At 47.1% G+C, this 20,707-nt stretch overlaps 1 protein-coding gene across 4 annotated transcripts in view; it reads left to right on the top strand.

Annotated features, from left to right (window-relative positions):
- pacs1 (phosphofurin acidic cluster sorting protein 1) overlaps window positions 1-19,882 on the top strand; it is a 39,650-nt gene extending 19,768 nt beyond the window's left edge. For 2 of the 4 annotated variants that reach the window (XM_030338819.1, XM_030338817.1), the window contains 20 exons: window positions 116-241; window positions 3,128-3,272; window positions 3,498-3,589; window positions 3,846-3,923; window positions 4,930-4,989; window positions 6,071-6,231; window positions 8,048-8,144; window positions 9,126-9,206; window positions 9,501-9,622; window positions 10,448-10,688; window positions 10,951-11,057; window positions 11,532-11,686; window positions 11,888-12,001; window positions 12,507-12,609; window positions 13,023-13,065; window positions 13,166-13,208; window positions 13,587-13,728; window positions 14,603-14,841; window positions 15,212-15,331; window positions 15,777-19,882. In XM_030338819.1, the coding sequence (XP_030194679.1) occupies window positions 116-241; window positions 3,128-3,272; window positions 3,498-3,589; window positions 3,846-3,923; window positions 4,930-4,989; window positions 6,071-6,231; window positions 8,048-8,144; window positions 9,126-9,206; window positions 9,501-9,622; window positions 10,448-10,688; window positions 10,951-11,057; window positions 11,532-11,686; window positions 11,888-12,001; window positions 12,507-12,609; window positions 13,023-13,065; window positions 13,166-13,208; window positions 13,587-13,728; window positions 14,603-14,841; window positions 15,212-15,331; window positions 15,777-15,895 (2,388 nt within the window). In that variant the 3' untranslated portion in view covers window positions 15,896-19,882. Of the gene's footprint in view, window positions 1-115; window positions 242-3,127; window positions 3,273-3,497; window positions 3,590-3,845; window positions 3,924-4,929; window positions 4,990-6,070; window positions 6,232-8,047; window positions 8,145-9,122; window positions 9,207-9,500; window positions 9,623-10,447; window positions 10,689-10,950; window positions 11,058-11,531; window positions 11,687-11,887; window positions 12,002-12,506; window positions 12,610-13,022; window positions 13,066-13,165; window positions 13,209-13,586; window positions 13,729-14,602; window positions 14,842-15,211; window positions 15,332-15,776 lie in introns of all 4 variants that reach the window. The other 2 variants (XM_030338818.1, XM_030338816.1) reach the window with 1 other exon arrangement.
- Window positions 19,883-20,707: the final 825 nt, after the last annotated feature.

Genomic DNA, 20,707 nt, shown 5'->3' with positions numbered 1-20,707 from the left:
CATGTAAAAAATGGGCCTGAACAAATACGACATGCGCTCCTCCCAGCTGTATCTGGGTCATCATAACTTCCCGTGTAATGGTGATTGTCCCTTTATCCTCCCCCTCCCCCTCCAGTACCCCCACTTCCTGAAGAGGGACGCCAACAAACTGCAGATCATGCTGCAGAGACGGAAACGCTACAAGAACCGCACCATCCTGGGGTACAAAACCCTGGCTCTGGGGCTCATCAACATGGCCGAGGTACCCCCCCCCCCCCCCCCTGTCTTTTATCCAGTTTGAAGAAGACTGGAGGGTTACAGGATTGTATGCTTGAGTGAGATGTACATGTGTATGTTCTAATGCAACTAGTCTCGGCTTTGTTGTATCTAGGAGGCTGTATGCGAGCGTGCATGTGAATGTGTTATGCACTACAATCTAGTCTGGACTTTGTGTGTGCACAAACACTTTGTGTGTGAGGGAGTAGGCGTGTGCATGCTTTATTAAGGTTCAATTCACAACATCACATAGTCCATACTCTGTGTGTGTTTTTAGCTTTTATTAAATTGCACCATTTCACACCAAACACAAATGACACATATACCACACGAGTCCAGCGCACACAACACACGAAAGCCACAAAGCAGGGAGGTAAACAAAGTCACAATATTAAAAAGGAACAAAACAGAGGGAAGAAGAGATGGGGAGGGTGGGCGAGGTGGGGAGGGAGGGAGGGAGAGGGGGGGGGGGGGAGAGAGAGAGAGATGCTTTAGAGTTTGCTTGAATGAGCAGACTTCAGTTCAAATCAAACTTCAAGTGAGACCTCTGTCAGTGCCGCGAGTACCAAATGGTTTTGATGCAGTGTTTATTTAGTAATCCAAGAGCTTTGGGGCCGCCAACCTACAGACGGCCTGGTTGCTCGACGTTGCGACGTGCATTGTGCTCGCAAACTGGATCAACGGCTTCTCTCTCACGGTTCGGGGAGCTCGTTGAGGTAGTTACGAGCTGGGAAACCAACCAGAGGCGTCGCAATCTGTTATTTCAACACACAAGAGAGTTGTTGGGTTGGCTCCAGACGACGTAAGACAAGAGATATGTGTTGTGGACCACGCCAAGACGGACTGGAAGACCTGGCGTTGGACTCTGGGGCCAGGACCGGAGTGGGTTGCCAACATCCTGTCGGATATACATTTTGAAGAGCACTTTGGGTCAGAGCGAGAACAGCCCCACAGTAAAAGAAAAGTACACAAATTGACCCATTTCCCAGAGGCGGCATCGTAGGACTGTGCGATTACTCGATAATTTGATCGAGATTTCCATTTTTGCGTCAAATGATCTTCAAACTAATATCATTAAGTTTATATTTTTATTTGCAGGTATATTTATTTTATTCATTAAATGTTTTATAGAAATGCAGCTGGATACGTATTTGTCCATTATTTTAGTTTTTTTGGAGAGAATGCTGAATAAATGCATCATGTTTACAAACTCAAGAATAATCATCTGAATAATCTTGATTTCAATATTGACAAATAATGGTGATCATGATTTTTTCCCCCATGATCTAGCAACCCTATGTCGTCGTAGGACAAACACTGGTGTCACTCGTTAGGCAGAGCCAACACCTGTGTGGGTCCTGGGATAACCCCTCTGGGATGAGGGGTAATGGGGTGATCAAATAAAAACAGATTGATTCACAGGTCAATAACGGCTAATTGTCCTTGTGTTGAAAATTATGCAGTATGTGTTTGTGTGACACTCAAACATTATAGTCCATATAGGTGGTTGGGATAAAGGGTGCTCACAAAACAATAAATGAGCTGACTCACTCCAACACAACAACATAAACAACAATAGAAGTAGCACGCTGATGTGACTGTACAGCAGTAGCAGTGTTGTCTCTCTAGCAGTGTTGTCACAACGTCTTGTCCAGGCTCGTCTGGGTAACACTATGCTACGCAGACTTCATTAAAGAGGGCGGGGGAGGGACCGATAGATGTAAACGGAGAGTGAGGGGGAGGAGGAAGAGAGACGGTGAGATAGGTGTGACCAGCATGCTGAGGCAATGCATGCCCATAAACATGCATAGATGCATTTGAACATACAATCGATGTGTGCATTACACACACACACACAAGCACAAAATGTAGACACGGATAATACCAAACTTAACCTCAAACAAATGCATGTGATGAAACCAAATTCACACAACCCTATAGACTGGTTTAGGTCGAAGCTGCACCCAGGTCAAACTCGCATGCTGTCTTATAGAAACGCGTAGAAACGCACACACATAGATCTAATGAATATGTTGTGACTTGCGGGCACAGGTGTCAGAGTTCTGAAGGTGAGGGGCTGGTCCAATCAAATTCACACATGCACGCATGCACACACAATGTTCTCACTCCCTCATTCGTGTTTTCAATCCTGCCCTTTTCTCTTCATCTTTTGCTTTTTTTTATTATTATTATCATCCCACTCTCACTCTCCCACACTCCATCTAGCGCCTCTTCAGACACCAATTTCGTTTTCTCATTCCCCTCTTGCTCTCTATCACTCTCCTCTCTCACTCCCTCACAGTCATTGACATTCATAGTTTTTCCAACATGGCCTAAGTCCCCTTACACTGAGGTGGCCTACATCAGTGTGAGGTGGTGTATGCATTTGGAGGTATGTTACATGGTGGGGCCCGCCAGTTGCGCTTCACCGGCTCATTTACGACAGACAGGTTGAGGAGGTTTGCACATACGTTCACTTGTATGACACGATCTTCGGCTTACAGGAGATCACCAGATGCCGCTGAGCTAGTCGTCCGACCCAATGCGGAGCTTTAACGTTTCAGCTCCCTCTTACGTTGGCATTTCATATCGGGGACTGCGGCCGGCCCATTGGTCCATTGATCTATCTAACTCGTGTCAAGTCCCTGCCACCCAATCACAGCTCAAGCAGCAACGAACGGACCAAACTGGTCGGGTCTGCCTCCACGCTCTCTTGTACTACGAAAGTGTCAAAAGAACGAGGCTACAGAATTCGTGACTTTTTCCGATTTTCTTACACTGATGCAGAACCGTTGAAGCTAGACACCCAGAAGTGTGTGCCCCCCCCCGGCCAATAATCACCCAGCCCCCCGTCGCTGTGTGCTCCCTGCAGGTGATGCAGCACCCCAGTGAGGGAGCCCAGGTGCTGGGGCTGCACAGCCAGCTGAAGGACACCTCGGTGCCTGTGGCCGAGGTCCGGGTGTACTCCCTGTCCAGCCAGCCCATCAACCAGGAGGGGCCCAAGGCCAAGATGTCCGGTGAGGAGAGGGGGCCCGTTAAGGGTGGGAGGGTTGGGAGGTTTCCAGTTGGATACTTTCAGAGACAAGCTGACTCTGGCCTTGATGAGGTATAGGTTGATGTTTGTAACTCTGGATACGGATTGAATACACCGAACCAGTATGAAGTAGCTAACTCTCTTTCCCCGTTCCCTCTCTCTCTCTCTTTCTCTCTCTGTCTCACTCTATACTTCTCTCCCTCTCCAGACCGTTCCCCAGACATTGACAATTACTCGGAGGAAGAGGAGGAGAGCTACTCTTCGGAACAGGAGGGCAGCGACGACCCTGTACATGGGCAGGTGTGTGTGTGTGTGTGTGTGTGTGTGTGGTTTAAGTCATTCCTCTTTTGTTGTTACTTGAGCCTGTTGCCATGGCGACACAGGCAAAGAGTCTGTATAAGATGATGAGTGTCCTTGACGTGTTTGTTGGTTTGAGGCCCGGACAGCAACACAGAGGGAGGAGCAAGTCGCTTGTCTCCAGAGGAGTGTTAAGCCTTAATAAAGTAATCTAGAAAACCTACCAGAACATCTCTCTGTGTCTGCCTCTCTCTCTCAGTATCTGTTTGACGAAGAGGACGAGGTGAGGAAGAAGAAGCTGCGACGGAAGCCCCCCTCCAACACGGCCATCGCCCGGGTAAGTGATCCTCTCCCTCGTAGCTCTCTCCATCCCTCCATCGTTATGTCCATCCTTCTCTTTCTCCATCCCTCCATCATTCTGTCCATCCCTCTTTCTCCATCCCTCACTGATTCTGTCCATCCCTCTCCCCCTCTATCCATCCATCCTTTTCATCTTTCCATCCCTCCTTCCTTCGACCCCTTCCTCCATCCGTTTGTTCACCTTTTCATCCATCCTCTCCTTCATCTCTCTGTCCGTCCGTCACTCTTTCCTTTTCATCTTCTGATCTCTCTATCCATCAGTTCTTCCCCCGAGGTCTGGCTTTGAGTCTGGATGCTTATAATTTGGGCCCAATTCCCCCTGGTAGTAAAACGGATTTCTTTCTCTCTCTCTCTCTCTCTCTCTCTCTCTCTCTCTCTCTCTCTCTCTCTCTCTCTCTCTCTCTCTCTCTCTCTCTCTCTCTCTCTCTCTCTCTCTCTCTCTCTCTCTCTCTCTCTCTCTCTCTTCCCCCTAACTACACACTAGTGGAGACCAGTAAATTGTAGTAAATCTGCAACTGCCAAATAGGACAAGGGTGGTATATCACAAGTGTGGTTGTGTGTGCAAACACACACCGCTGCAGGAATCGTCTCGGCCGGTTATAATGGGTCCCTCCCTTGGTCAACACGTGCACACTGTCCCAGAGACCACACCATGAAACGCGCGCACACTTTTAGTAGGTCAAGCAATGTGCAGAACAGAACCCCTTAAAACACACGCATGCACATATATATTCTCTCTATCTCTCTCTCTGCTATAACACATGGCAAATGACATCCGGGATTTCATCAAGGGATTGGCGTTGTCATGCAAGTTATATTAAGGTCCGCTGCACTTCATTGTCATCATTTCCTCCCTCCCAGCCCCATTCACACCTTTGATTTTTTTTTGCATAACTCAGCCACCCTCATAGTTGCGCAAACACAAACTCACTCACAGTCCCGGGCTCCACTCCCTTGACCCGTGTGTGTGATTCTCCTTCCAGCAACCCAACATCAAGCAGAAGTTTGTTGCCCTACTGAAGAGGTTCAAAGTGACCGATGAGGTAGGCCACTCTTTCCCTGTCTCTATGTTGCTCTCTATCCCTCTCTTGTTCGCTCTTGCTCTCACCCTCTCTATGTATGTCTCTCTCTCTCCCTCTCGTTCGTTCGCTCTCTCTCTCTCTCATTCACTTACTCTAGCTCGCTCTTGCTCTCATTCTCTTACCCTCCATCTCTGTTTTACTCCCCGCTCCCCCCCCAAATTTTCTCTCTCACTCTCCCAATCTATTGCTTTCACACCCCTCTTTCATATGTCCCGTCTTCCCACCTTCGCTCTCTCGCTCTTTCGCTCTCTCTCATGGTTGTGTTCTCAGAGGTGTGGGCAGAAGAAGTGACAGCTCGCACTTTGACACTGTACGGGTGGGCTTAAAAAACAAAACAAGTGCATGTGAGGGTGTAGGTGCCAGCGCTGTGTTGCCCCCACAAAAGTGTGCGCCTGTTTGGTTTCGATGGATAGAAGCCAGCCGCCCTCATATTGTTATGGTTTCTATTTTTAATCCGCGGCATTTCGTGCCAAAACGAATGCCGGCTCAAATTATACATCAGTGCCTCTGAAAAGCCTGGTTATGCTACGATACGTTTTGCTATATTTATTTACCAGGAGCGCGTGTCTGTGCTCTGATAACTTCTGACAAACCAATCTTTGCTTGTTCCTTATCTTTGCTTTTAATGCTGCTGACACACACACACATGTACAAGCACACAATCACACAGACACACAAGCTAATTAAGAAAATGACTTCCGCGGGAAACAAACAAACAAAGCACTTCTCCTATTTCCTTTTGGACGGCGGGCCATCTTTGTTTACACCGCCAGTGTTCCTAGTGCCTCTAATGACATCATCACAGTTTCTTTCAGTTTCACAGTTGTAATTATCATTAACCCTCGGAGCATCTACTACTGCGACTACCAGCCTACCTACTACTATGACACTACAGCTTCTGTTGTCACTACCGGGAGCGCTACAAGAGTTAGCTACAGATTTGCAGTGTCAGAAAACGTACCACTCCCATCGGCCCTGCTGCTGTTGGGATTTAAACTGACTCTGATTCTACCCCCTCCGGCCCCCCCTGCCCGGTGCTTAGGTGGGCTTTGGCCTGGAGCACGTGTCCCGGGAGCAGATCCAGGAGGTGGAGGAGGACCTGGACGAGCTATATGACAGCCTGGAGATGTACAACCCCAGCGACAGCGGGCCAGAGATGGACGAGACCGACAGCATCCTAAGCACGCCCAAGCCCAAGCTGAGGTATGCTAACGCAAAGCTAGGGTATGCTAACCAAGAGCCCAAGCTGAGGTATGCTAACGCAAAGCTAGGGTACGCTAACTCAAAACCCAAGCAAAGGTATGCTAGCGCCTAGCGCAAGCTAGGGTACTCAAATCCTAATCCCAAGATAAGGTATGCTAACGCAAGCTAAGGTACGCTAACCCAAAACCCAAGCTAGGGTATGCTAACGCAAGATAGCTTATGCTAACGCTAGCTAGGGTATGCTAACCCGAAACCCAATCTAAGGTACTTTTACCCAAATCTAAGGTACGCTATGCCATTAACCCAAACCCCATGCTATGTTACACTAAGCCCAATTCAAGACTCAAACTCAAATGGGAGCTAGGCATGTTTCTCCAAACCTCAAGATGAGGTACGCTAACCCAGTCCCAAACGTATGGTATGCTGACCAAACCCAAATTAAAGATCATCTGCTTGGCCCCCCCGTAATTAAATCGTGGGCAAATCGACATAGTCTCGTGAAGACTATACATGTTGTGCAGCTTAGAACAAAAGCCAGACTCAATTCAATTCTGCAAAGTGCCAGCCACACCAAGATACTGAAGGGGCATCACAAGGGGAATGAACCACGTGACACGCCAGCGCACTGGAAGCCTTCAGATTCACAGCCCTGTGCACAATGACATCTTGACAGCTGATGGACCACCCCATGCTGCTCTGAGTCAGGGTGCCATTAGGTGCTGCCCTAATGGTCACGCAATGCGCGTCGCACCGTTTGATACAAGCTCACTTCGCTTTTTTTTAGCACTTTGCAGTTAAGAGTCAAGACAATCCTTTTCCTCTTTCGATGAGCACATGTTGTGATTTAATGCAAAAAATGTACCTGCACGGGACCCTTCAAGGTACGCTAGCCCAAACCTCAGGCTAAGGTACGCTAGCCAAAACCCCAAGCTAAGGTATGCTAACACCCACTCTATGCTAAGTTATGCTCACATAACAAGTGCTGGGTTTTGCTAACTATTGATTTTTAGTTTTCCAGAACCAATATGTTATTGGAGATATAATGAGGTTTAACAACACAGGGGCCCTTTTAAAGCAGAATCCACTGGGGTTCTGTACGAACATGGCAAGTAAGAAATGACACAGCAAGAAAGGCCACATTTCACGTTATAATATAGGACAACTGAAATGCCAGTGCTCAGTCCCACACAGATGAATGCACATACACGCACACACACGCACTCTCGCATTCACTGCCCATCTGCCAACACCCTTCATGTGCAGGAAGTGGGAGATACACCTAAACACACACACAATCACTCACACATAAAGATTACTAGCACAGTATTCAAAAGGCTATTTTAATATTGAGGACTCTTGACCTGCTCCATTTGCGTTTAAGGTTAAAAAGTCTAAAGTTAGTCTGCCCTCTGGTGGACAATATGAGTTACTGCTACCACCTGAAGACTTGTATTATTTTAAAAGCATAGCATGCATACAAATAAAAAAATATATATTTTGACCGGAATTTCCAATACCGAATCCTCCAGGTAAAAGACGTTGTTATAAGACTGAATCCAATTTGATATTTACATATGCTCCAAGAATGGTGACTCATCCCTACCCTCGGTGAATCGCAATTGATACATTCTCTGTTATTAATCAGAATATATTCTGACCGTCATCAGAATAAAGTCATTAAAAAAGAAAAAAAGAATGCTCCATTTTGAAAGTCTGAAGGAGAGCTTCTGTCTGTCGCTCAAACTGGTCTGAGCGAAAGCGTATGGTGCAAGGAACGGTTGAATAGTCCCACTTATAACGACGGTCTTGCTTCCAGGCCGTTCTTCGAGGGGATGTCCCAGTCGAGCTCCCAGACGGAGATCGGCAGCCTGAACAGCAAGGGCAGCCTGGGGCGGGACGGCACCTTCAGCCCGGTACCACCAGCACGCACATACACACAACCACACAATCACGCACAGGCATACATACACATACATCTATGCACTTGTGTGTGTGTGCATGCCATTTGGTGGATGTTTTAATCCAGAGTGTTGTAATACCATAGCATGCACTTTATATAATCCCACACAGAGTCCTTTTTATGTTGCAATGATAAAAACATTTCAATGTGGCGATGTTAGGGGTTTGATGCCCACATAAAAAGTAATTTTTATGTGGGCATTATTTTATTTTTTACCAAATTCGTTTTTTTTCTTTGTCAGAAATCCTTGTTTATTTTGACAATACACAATCAATACTAATCGATCATCGATCAACACCGGTGCACAAACCGCACACATAGATGATAATGTAGTCAGGCAGCGGCTATAGCAACTGTTACGCAGAAGCTTGTGTGTTTCAAACCCCCAACCACGGCTCTGTGGCTGCTGCGCTGCCTCTTTGATCCTCTGGGTGTGGGAGTTTTCCGACATGAAAGAAGTGTTATATTTTTAGGAAGAACGTGACACAACATCACCCAAGATTACATAACACCTGCCCTTGTGAACCTAAGGGGGATGGGTTCGGCGATCTAAAGAATGTGTAATGACTATCAGCCAAGGGAGTTTTTAAAGAGCCTCCATGGCGCCGATGTGATATCTGCTCAGTCGATGTGAAACCGCTTTAGCTGTGTGGAGTCTATGGCCCCCCCCCCTCATCTTCACCCTGGGGGGGGGGTCGACCTTCACCCTAGGGGGGGATATCCTTGTCTTTTCTTCCTATTACAACCTTCAAATCCGATTCAGTTATTGAGGGACTTAATAACAAAACTATAGAAAAAACATATACACGTATAAATAACACAACGGACTGCGATCCCTCCGGGGCGGAGAGGCGGTCTCCTGACAGTGGCACGTTAATGGCCCCCCCCAGGGTGTTATGGTTACGGGGTGATTGATGTCTGGTTCCTCCAGCAGGGGGAGCCAGTGCCCATGGAGAAGATGAAGCCCTCCCGCAGCCGCAACCTGGACGAGGCCCAGGCCGAGAGCAACACACTGGTACCCCCTACCCTCCCTGTGTGTGTGTGTGGGGGGGGGGGGGATACTAGTTCGGTTATTATACTAGTAATGCAATAGATGCACATCGTTTTGTATTTATTTAAGTGTGTGTGGGGGGAATAATACATATAGAATATAATTTTATAAAGTTTAATGAACTGAATTGTATGTGATGTGAAGTAACGTATTATTACGATACATACAGAGAATATTTGTGTCATTATATATCTACATCATTATACATCTACATCATTATATATCGACACTGAAAGAAATGTGTGTGTTTGTGCACAGGAGCTGAGCGACCAGGAAATGGTAGCCGAGGTGGGCCCCTCCATTACGGTGTCCGTGGCGGAGAAACCCCGTACGCCCATGAAGATCAGCAAGAACGAGAACCAGCCCATGTCATCCCCAAGGTAACCAACTCCCCCCCCCTTTCCCCCTGTTCCAGAATGTCAGGCAGATTCCCAACTGGGATTACTGAGTACAACTTCCGTTACGTCTTCTGTTACGATACAATTAAAATGACTCTTTAGCTACTCTTTTGATTTGTGAACACAATAAAGTTCTTATTATAAAATATGTAAGGGATAATGTATAGAACGCCGGTCATTATCGAAAAATAAGCCCCTTCATGGCGAAGCAAGACACCTCCGCTGCACGTCGGTGTCTTGTTCGCCCTGTCGGGGCTTATTTTCTCGATAATGACCGGCAAAGTTCTATTCATTATCCCGCTTATTACACGGCTACTTCCCAAAACGAAACAATTTATTTACAATGTATTCGTTACCAGCATTCATAGTGTTGATCAGCAGAGAAATAGTCTGCCCAAGACGTTGACGTCGTCGCTTAGCAACCGACAGCGCTTGGGTTGATACATATCCCGCTTATTACATTGACAAGTTACCGGACTACGTGCGGAGTGATACCAAAGGCAAAAAGTCCTTTTGTTTACCTTGACAGCGGTCATTATTCATCCGTTGCCAATGAATTATCCAAAAATAATTGACCGCCGGAAGTTGTGAAGTGCCCATGCAAGTGAACGGGACGTTGAAAAGACCCGTGTAATAAATTATTATGATGTATATTTTTTAAGAAACATGACTTTAAAGCACTTGAGATATCTTTAGTGCTAACACAACTTCTCCTCACTTGTCGCTTTGGACAAAAGCAAATTAAAAAATGACAAATTTTGACTAAACATCACTGATGGTCTACTGACTCCGCCTTCCTCATCTCAGGCTGGATGGAAGCCACACCCCCAGGCAGAAGCGCGGGGCCACGCCCATGAAGGAGAGGCAGCTGTCCAAGCCGCTCAGCGAGAGGACCAACAGCACAGACTCTGAGAGGTCCCCCGAGCTTGGGCAGACCGCGCCGGTTCTGAGGAAGGCGGTGTACGACCAGCTGAACCAGATCCTGTCCTCGGACTCGGCCCTCCCAGAAACACTGATCCTGGTCAACGGGACGGACTGGCAGGGACAGGTAGTGTGTCTGTGTGTGTTCCAGTGTTAAATAGCTGTTTGCGTCTGTTCCCCTACACTCTTCAGTGGCTTGTATTTGACAACCCTCCAGCATGTGTTGCGTGAGGTTTTCTAAACAGGGTCGTCCCAGGGGAAATCAACTCAACCAAGAGCCTTGGGTTCCACAATCCTAATGGCTTCATTATAAACACTAGCGTACATAGGTTCTCTATCGAATTAGAAGTCAGCCTCCTGACTGTGGTGTGTGTGTGTGTGCCCTGCAGTACGTGGCCGAGCAGCTCCAGATCGGCAGGCAGCCGGTGGTCTGCACGTGTTCGGCGGCAGAGATCCAGGCGGTCCTCTCCGCGCTGCTCACGCGCATCCAGAAGTTGTGAGTCGCTCTCGCTCTCTCTCTTCCCCAACCCCCCCCGCGTTAATTCTCCACCAATCACCGCCGCTCCTCCATCTGGTTTCAGTCCAAATGTTTTGACATCTCTCTCTTGCCTCCCCTTTCCGCCTCTACTCTCGTCTCTTCTCCCTCCTCTCCCCTTTCCTCTCTCCCCTCCAGTTGTGACTGTAACTCGTCCTCTCTCCCCTCCAGTTGTAACTGTAACTCGTCCTCTCTCACCTCCAGTTGTGACTGTAACTCGTCCTCTCTCCCCTCCAGTTGTGACTGTAACTCGTCCTCTCTCCCCTCCAGTTGTGACTGTAACTCGTCCTCTCTCCCCTCCAGTTGTAACTGTAACTCGTCCTCTCTCCCCTCCAGTTGTAACTGTAATTCGTCCTCTCTCCCCTCCAGTTGTAACTGTAACTCGTCCTCCCTCTCCTCCAGTTGTGACTGTAATTCGTCCTCTCTCTCCTCCAGTTGTAACTGTAACTCGTCCATGCCGCGGGCGGTAAAGGTGGCGGCGGTGGGCAGCCAGAGTTACCTGGGCGCCATCCTGCAGTTCTTTGTCACCCAGCTGGCCAACAAGACGTCCGATTGGCTCAGCCACATGAAGTTCCTGGTGGTGCCGCTGGGTAAGAGAGGCTCTTCCTTTCTTTGTCCTTTTCTTTTCTTTCATTCCTCTCCATTTTATTATTTATTCCTCACTTTGCTGGCCTCCTTTTAAATGCCCTTTCCGCCTTTTTTAATTTTTTGTTCCTTTTCTCTCCTTTCTTCCCACCCTCCCTCCCTTCCTCCCTCCCTCCTTCGATCTCCACCCCCCGCCTCCTCAACAGGTTCCCACCCCGTCGCCAAGCACCTGGGCGCCCTCGACAACCGCTACAACGCGGCCTTCCTGGACACGGCGTGGCGGGAGATGTTCAACCGATCTGAGCCCCCTCCTCCCTCAGGTACCCCAGAGAGAGGCCCTGGATCAGGGGGCTATCGTAGGACACACACAGGGGTCGCTTGTATCACTAATTATGGACCGGAAGTAACCAAGTCGTTAAGGAAGGTCTTATTTTAATGCAAATGGATGCAAAAATAAGTTATTCATCATGTCAAGCATTTTTATGGATGGATGCTACAGGAAGGATAGAGAGACATGCAGTATATATAAAGAGAGAGAGGTGTGTGTGTGTGTGTGTGTGTGTGTGTGTGTGTGTGTGTGTGTGTGTGTGTGTGTGTGTGTGTGTGTGTGTGTGTGTGTGTGTGTGTGTGTGTGTGTGTGTGTGTGTGTGTGTGGACCAGCTGGATGGATGATGGAGGGACATGCGGTATATATGAAGCCAGAGAGGGGGTTGACTCTGGTGTGTGTGTGTGCAGACCAGCTGGATAGATGATAGAGGGACATGCGGTATATATGAAGACAGAGAGGGGGTTGACTCTGTTGTGTGTGTGTGTGTGTGTGTGCAGACCAGCTGGACGTCGCGGGGAGGATTGCCCAGTACGTGGGTGGAGCCACGGTGACTCACCAGCTTCCTATCGCGGAGGCCATGCTCACCTGCAAACACAGGACGTGAGTGTGCACGTACACACACACATTTCACAAACACACACACAGAATGTCATGCACCAGATAATGTGAGACGCTCTCTCTGTGAGAAATGTTGCAAGCCAGTACAAACAGGAAACCGCGCTGGAACCAATGTCGGCACGTGCTCTGTTCTTGTGTACCATAAAAATGTCCCTTCTACCCCATCCATCAGAATGGGATTATAGCCCATATGTTGTGCTTATATGCAATGTTTCGAGAGTATTATTATCAATTGTAATGGTTGATCTTAATTAGCATAATACTTAATTAGCATAACAACGATGTTGATCGCAAAGTAATAGTGGTGTATGAAAACTCAATAAAATACTTATTATTGATTATGATTAAAGCCTATTCATAATAATGATGAGCGGTTGCGTTCTCTTCCCTCGCAGGCGTGATGAGGACTCGTACCAGAAGTTTATTCCTTTCATCGGGGTAAGTGCATCGGCCTCCGTATTTATTTACTTTAAAAAATAGCCATTCAAGCACTGTGTCGATCCGTGGCAATATAACACATCTATTTAATGGATCACAGGTGGTGAAAGTGGGCCTCATCGAGTCCGGCCCCTCTCCGATAGGTAAGTGTGTTTGCAATGATTAAAGGGGACATATTACGCCACCAGGTGTGAGTGTGGTGAACCATTACAAGCCGTTCAGATAATCTGCCTCTTCTGACATCACAAGTGGGTGTGTCCTCCTAGATGTATAATGGGTAGATGAGGAACGTTTGCTACAGGTAGACTGATCTATCCAACACACATCTATGTGGACCCGCCCCCTTGTGATGTTAGAAGAGGCATATTTTCCAAACGGCTTGTAGCGGCTAATCACACTTACACCTGGTGGTATAATATGTCACCTTTTGATGAAAAGCAAACTGCATTGCGAGTTCAAGGGGAAACTGGTGACTGCGAGTGTGAACACGTTTTCTGACCCACGTCTCGGTGTCCGTCCAGGCGACGCTGAGGAGGGCGTGGCCGTGAGCCTGGCCGTCCCCTCCACCTCCCCCCCCACCAACACCTCCCCCTCCGGGGCCATCAAGGAGGCGGCAACTCCCCCCTCCTCCCCCTCCATGGGGTCCGTGCTGACGGTGCAGGGGTGAGACTATTGTTTATTTATTTATCTATATTACATGGGGTAGCTTGGTGGTTAAGGGCCGGTTGTTCCTCGTTGAAGTCACGCCCTTAACGCACTGGTGTAGCTCGTTAAGGTGTGTTGAAGCAGCAACATGGGCTTGATGTTGGTTAGTAGCAGCTGTTTGTCTTTACTGGTGCATTGGCTGAAGAAAAATGGAACGCGCCCCTAATTAGCTTTATTTCATAATGTTTAGTTGGCCAAACTGCTCCATGTGCAGCAACTGAAGCTGCGGTACAAGATGTACATTTGGTACCCTTCGCTCCCACAACTATCGTAGGCTTGTTGTGGAACTGGCTCACTAGGTGATTAGTGTCGGGGGAATTCGGACGCTAATTAAACGCCTAACATCCGTCTGTGTGACGCATGTCGTCGCCTGAGCAGGCTGGCACAAGTCAGATCTCAGCCCACAACACCATGTAGTGCACCACAGGAGATAGCACGGTCAGTTCTACACTTCAATCAAGTTGTATTATGGATACAAAGGCAGTAGTTCAGGAGGTAGAGCGGGTTGGCTGGTAACCGCAAGGTTCGAGTGTCGAGGTGTCCCTGAGCAAGGCACCTAACCCTAACTGCTCTCGACGAGCTGGCTGTCGCCTTGCGTGGCTGACTCCGCCATTGGTGTGTGAATGTGTGCATTAATAGTCGAATGTCAAGCAATATTGTGAAGCACTTTAGATAAAAACAAAATATAAATGCAGTCGATTGACCATTCATTTGTGCAGTTATATTAGGCACGAGCGGACCAATCCGAACAGAGCCTAGGTTCAAACCACAACCCCCAATCCCCCCCCCCCCCCCCCCCCCCCCCCACCAAACCACTTCCTGTGTCCCCCAGAAGCCCCAGCATGTCCCACGGCGTGGATGCCATCGGGCTGCAGGTGGACTACTGGCTGGCCTCGCTGGCGGAGAAGCGGCGGGAGGGGGAGCGGCGCGACACGGGCTGCAAGAACACCCTGAAGAGCGCCTTCCGAGCCCTGCAGGTCAGCCGGCTGCCAGGAGGGGGCGGCGTGGAGCCGCAGGCGCACGTCAGCACCATGGCCATGACGGTGGTCACCAAGGAGAAGAACAAGAAAGGTGGGTGGTTCTTTATTATAACCGCTGTTTTGATCAAATAGGGTTGAGAAAGTGTGTTGAGATTCAGCATGAAGGGCAACCGCTAGAGCAGGTGTCGTGCATAAGACTTGTTATGGGCTGTCTGCTTTTATGCAGCACTGAGCTTTGTACTATGATTAGGCCTCTGTGAAAAGGGTAGATAGAAACCATTATGGATTAATAAAAGGGGGACAGAGATGGCGGTGAAATATCTTTATAGCATTTGTCTTTCTCTCGGTTTCTATTGCTGTTGAATTCAAAATAGTATTATTTATCGTTCGTTCGAGTGCCATTGCTGTGCTGTAACTGTTAGGTCGAGTTTGACTGGTCCTCCCTCTGTGTTGTCCTGCAGTGCCTACCATCTTCCTGGGGAAGAAGCCCAAGGAGAAGGACCTGGACTCCAAGAGCCAGATGATCGAGGGCATCAGCCGGCTCATCTGTTCCGCCAAGCAGCAGCAGACCATCCTGAAAGGTAACCCGGACCCACGCTCTAACACGCGGCGGCCATCTTTGTCGTTTTTTTTCTTCTACTCTATCAAAGTTACCGTCCCCTATTATACCAGATGGATGCTTTGTTTCTAGGTGTCCTTTAACCTTAACTATCCTATCAGATGGGGTACTTCTATTTGTGTATACGTGACGCTAAATACAGCCATATTGGAGGCGCCCCGGTGGCTTACCGTGTATAGCACGTACCATGTAGGCTCAGTCCTGATAGCAGTGACCCGGGTTAGAATCCTGCCGGTTGTCATTTGCTGAAGGTCCTTCTCCCTCTCTTCCATACCGTCCTCTCTATCTCACTCCATAATAAAGCATAGAAATGCAAAAATATATCCTTAACCATGGCCATATTTATAGTGAGTTGGTTGAACTGAGGCCAGATTCATCAAGCTCTTCCTCTTTCGCATCCTCCCCAGTATCCATCGACGGCGTGGAGTGGAACGACGTCAAGTTCTTCCAGCTGGCCGCACAGTGGCCCACCCACGTCAAGTACATCCCCGTCGGACTCTATGGCTACAGCAAGCCCCCCTCCTAGGAGTCTGCGTCCATCATGACCTCGGCCCCAACCCCCCCTCAACCCGGACCCAGCCCGACTCGACCTCATGACCTCCTCCTCTCTCCCCCCCCCCCCCCCCCTCCGTGGCTGCGCATGCGGAAGCCTAACCCTTCAACCCCGCCAAGGCCCTTGAGCAATGCAACGTCATTCAGACGCAGGTCTCGTTCGTTGGGTTTGTTGTCGTTTTTTGTGTGCGTTTGTTTCTTCTACTGTTTGCTCATTTTTTCTCCAAGACGCACAGAAGGGAGAGATAGGGAGTGTGTTTTTTTGGGGGGGTGCATTGCTACTACTAGTCACTTTATTACGTGTGTGCATGCGTGTGTGTGTGAGTGTGCGAGTTTATGTGTGTGTGCGTGAGTGTGTGGCCATGTACACGTGAATGTTAATTGACAAATGAATGTGTGCGTGTGTATGTGTTCATTAGGGGCTTACATATTGGCACAGCTTTCCTTCTATACCTGCTCATTAGCTACTGATCCATGACACCCCCAAAAGCATGAAGACTACAAACTATTGTACTCTTAACCCACCCCTGATACCGCTGTTCCTAAATCACTTAACCATTGACCCTGACCTTGATGGTTTCAAACCTATAAAACTGCCCCGAAACCAGAAGACCGAAACTCAAACCATGCATGTTTAGACATCCCGTCTATGCCACTTGTGTGCCGGAAAAACAACATCAATATGAAAAACAGGGCTACCGCTTTAGCATGCGACGGATAGCTTACAAAAAACGTTTACCAATGAAGGCTGGTAGCATGCGATGCTGACGTCTGACCGTGTTTCATACAGATGCGCCCATCAGTTTGCTTAGAATTGAAGGGCTTCCGTTGTTGCAAAAAGCATTTCTGATGCCTTATTGCGTCTAGGTCTCTATGATCATGCATAATGTACCTTGGGAACCAGCCCCTCCCCTTTAATCCTGCGTCGGGGCGTGTCATCCTAAACGAGCACACTGGAAAGAACTCTGGTGCCAAGTTGCACTTCATTGTCTTATTTTCTATGCACTTTTTTTTCTCAATAACAAACCGGCATGTAGTCCCTACCTACTCTCCTGTTGCGCTTAATTGAGCTCATCCGGGGGTTTGCTCCCGCCCAACTGCAGCTAATCCTGAGAAAATACCAAGGGAAACATTAGGATTTGGTTCAAAGACCAAAATTGTTAACCAGTGATTTCGACCAGAATCTACTGAAACAGAAGGACGCTAACTCCATTACTAGCTTGTCCCCCCCCCCTCCCCCTCCTCCGCCATTGAGAACTGCCTTGATTGTGTGTATCTGTGGATGCCCTCAACCCCTCCATATATTAAAGCACAATGTAATCAGTCTGCTGGCCCTCCCCTCCCCTCCCCTCCCCAAAGGAGCTGCAACAGCCAGTTCAACTCTTTTTAATAGTGAATCGTCGTGGTCTCGGGTCATAATCTGATCTTCATGTTTTACTGTGAAAATGTACCAGTGATGCAAACTATCCGCCATTGCGTAATTTCATAGGATCCATCCTGTCTGAAAAAAACGAACATACATTTAAGACCGATTTTATTTATTGTGCTTTTGACCCAAATCCACAATACGTAATGTAGATTGTTATATGGTGATCTGTGTGTGTGTGTGTGTGTGTGTGTGTGTGTGTGTGTGTGTGTGTGTGTGTGTGTGTGTGTGTGTGTGTGTGTGTGTGTGTGTGTGTGTGTGTGTGTGTGTGTTCGGTAAATTGAAATCCAAAATAAGAAAAATACTTTCTTTTTTTACCATGGGCCAATTTTTACCAGTGTGTCAACGTGGTCGTTAATATTACAATGTCGTCTATATTAGATTAGGCCTGCGACGTCGACAATGGTGCACCAATGTTTACTCTGGCCTGGCACCGGGCCAATTCATTGAACCCCAATGAGCTGTACGTTCAACTGAAATCTTGAGGAACAGTCAACTTTAATAATCAAGTAACCTGATCACACTGAACCCAAATGACAACAGCTTCATCTTTAGAAAATGTGGCTTCGGTGCAAAATAGAAGTTGGTTTTTCTGTGTGAGAGTTATGATTATTATTATTATTGTTGGTGTTTTAAAAAAAGAGCAGGAACTTTCCAGACTAGGATAGCTCTGGTTTGTGTATTTGCATAGCAACACTCCTCGTCAGAGTAGGTATTAAGGACACAAGTTTTAATAGTATTAATGCAATTGCCTTGATTGTTACAGGTTTGTTTGTTCATTCGTTTTCGAATTGGACATTTTTATTTTCCTCTTATGTCAACGTAACAGTGTTAGTTATTTTAACTCGAATACCATATGTCTGCCCGGTTTTTACTTTGGCCATTTCTCTATTCATCGTATCCTTATATACTATTGGGATGTTTAAAGCCTCTTCTGGCTAAAGGTGAAAGCATTTCTTTCGACTATTTAAATTTCATTTTATAGTTAAAATGGGTGTAAACAATGTTGCTTGATAAAATAAGTTATTTAGAAAGCTGCAGCATTCTGTTATTGTTCTGGGAGCATGCTCTGTATCTGCAATGTTTTCGGTAAAACTGGGCGGTCTCAAGTTTACGAACCATTTGTGAACTTGAAATCATCACGCTACCCTCCTGTGATCGATGGAGAGGGAGGGGTCTGCGCAACACCGCGCAGCGCAATCGGGAAGATTTGATAAACATTCAGCATCATTAAAAGAATATCGACTTGCACCATGTAGGGTTTTAAAACTAATTGATGGTATATCTGTACTTATAGGTGTAAGCATTACTTTTTCTGAAACAAAATGCTCTCTGCTAGTTGTTAACCTCATTATTGTCCAGATGTGATTCTAATGTGGTTCAATGTGGTTCCAAATCAATCTGGCTGGAGACAGCCGATGGATGTGGAGATGTGTCTCATACACCTCACCATGCCAAGTTTATACATGATATTATGTCACCCAAGATGACTAAGGGTTATGTGTGTGTGACGTACATGATTTGTGAGCGTTTTAAGGGGGTGAATACTCGCAAAATCAACCGCCTGAAGTTACTGGTGTTCACCGGGTCAATGTTAGGAGAGACCAGATCATTCCCCACCTTTGTCCCAACCCTTCATATATTCGGAGTCTCTCTTTTAAACTTACGATGCATTTTTTTATTTTTCCATTACCGAACTTTAGGATCCACTGGCTGTATGTGTGTTTGGGTGTGCGTGTGGAAATCTCACGTTAGTTCCTGTGTGTTGACGTGTGCGCCGTTTACCTCTACCCGTGTAACCTGTGTTGACTCCGTGTTCGTGAAATGAAACCGTGACGTCGGTCGTTGCCTCGCTTTTCCGATGTCCGTACTACTCGTTGCTTAGGTTTAGAAGTGTATGTTCAAGCCGATTTGATCTAACAGTGGCCTTTTCTCTCTCTCTCTCTCCACTGTCCTCGGATACGTTGTCACTCACACACTCACACGGTGACACACACACTTATACACTTTCTTCCAAAGTCTTCTCCCAGGATTCCACAAGCTTAGCCTTCTCCACATATTTTTTAAAAGCCCTCTTTATCTTTCCTTAACACACACACACACACACACACACACACACACACACACACACACACACACACACACACACACACACACACACACTACTATAATAACACACATAATTCTATACATTTCAAGGAAAGAAATGCATAGCAGTTGTCTGTGTATCCAACTGTGTAGGTGGAGTGCATTTAAACAATTCTAAGCTTGTGGAATTGGAAAGTATTTTGCACACGTCATTGTTTTCCTCTGTCTTCAGCATTTTGCCTTCAATGACTAAGTAATAATAATAATAAACTGTAATGCCTGTACATATCTGAATAGTTCTTGTTATATTATAATCTAGTTGGTTTTCTTCATGTGTTTTGTAGTACGGCTTTTTCATGATTTAAGTTGTCAATCAAACATGTGGAATGAAAGGTGGAATTATTAATTGTTTTGTTTGTTTTTTAATAAAAAACAAAGATCATCATTTTTAGTTCTTCCTTTGTGATTTTTTTTTTTTCTTTAGTTCAACTTCAAGCTTTGTTGTGGGTCAGGATGTTCCCAGCCAAGAGGTTGTGTGTTCAAACCCCTATTTCCGGTGGAAGTTGAGGAAGATGCCATGTGCCTTAAAGGTTGGGTATGGAATTCTCTTTTTTGGCAATTTTTGCAAAATGACTTGAAATCCTTATCATAACCCACTTACAGCCACTGAGTTAGAAGTACTGACATGAAAATTAAACAAGTCAATCATTTGTGGAACGGGCAGGGCTCGAAAAACTCCAGCCAATGATTTCCAGACCCACCGAGTGGCATTGGACAGTAAGTACGTCAATCAAACGGTCGTACTGCACTCCCCCTCCCGTGACACCTTTGTGCACGTAGTCAAAGCTGTGACCCAGAGCAAGCTTCTGTTTGTTGTTATCCTGTGGTAGCTACTGGAGCTAGCTAACTAGCTAATGGCTCGCTCTCGCGCATCCGTGTTCGCTCGCGCATGATTGCGCGTCCATGTACTTGGAATGGGTGGAGTCGTCCACACCAGAAGCGAATTGAGCGACCAAATCGCCGGAAGTCATTCACTTTCTATGGGCAAGAGCGACCAAAGCGACCAACGCTACCAGCGGCCAAAGTTGAGCGACCAGAGCGTCAAAAAAGAGTTGAAAACTTTTTAACTTTATGCAAATGACTATGACGCGCTTCAGCGGCCAAACACTGACAGCCAATCGGAATGTAGACGCTCTTCGCTTGCGTGGATCCCAGGGAACACCGGCAGGCACTTTGGTTCCTACCTACCTTTATTCACTCACTGAACAAAAT

This window comes from Gadus morhua, chromosome 17 (assembly GCF_902167405.1).
Source record: "Gadus morhua chromosome 17, gadMor3.0, whole genome shotgun sequence".
Taxonomy (NCBI): Eukaryota; Metazoa; Chordata; class Actinopteri; order Gadiformes; family Gadidae; genus Gadus; species Gadus morhua.
This window is presented reverse-complemented; position numbering and strand designations above follow the sequence as displayed.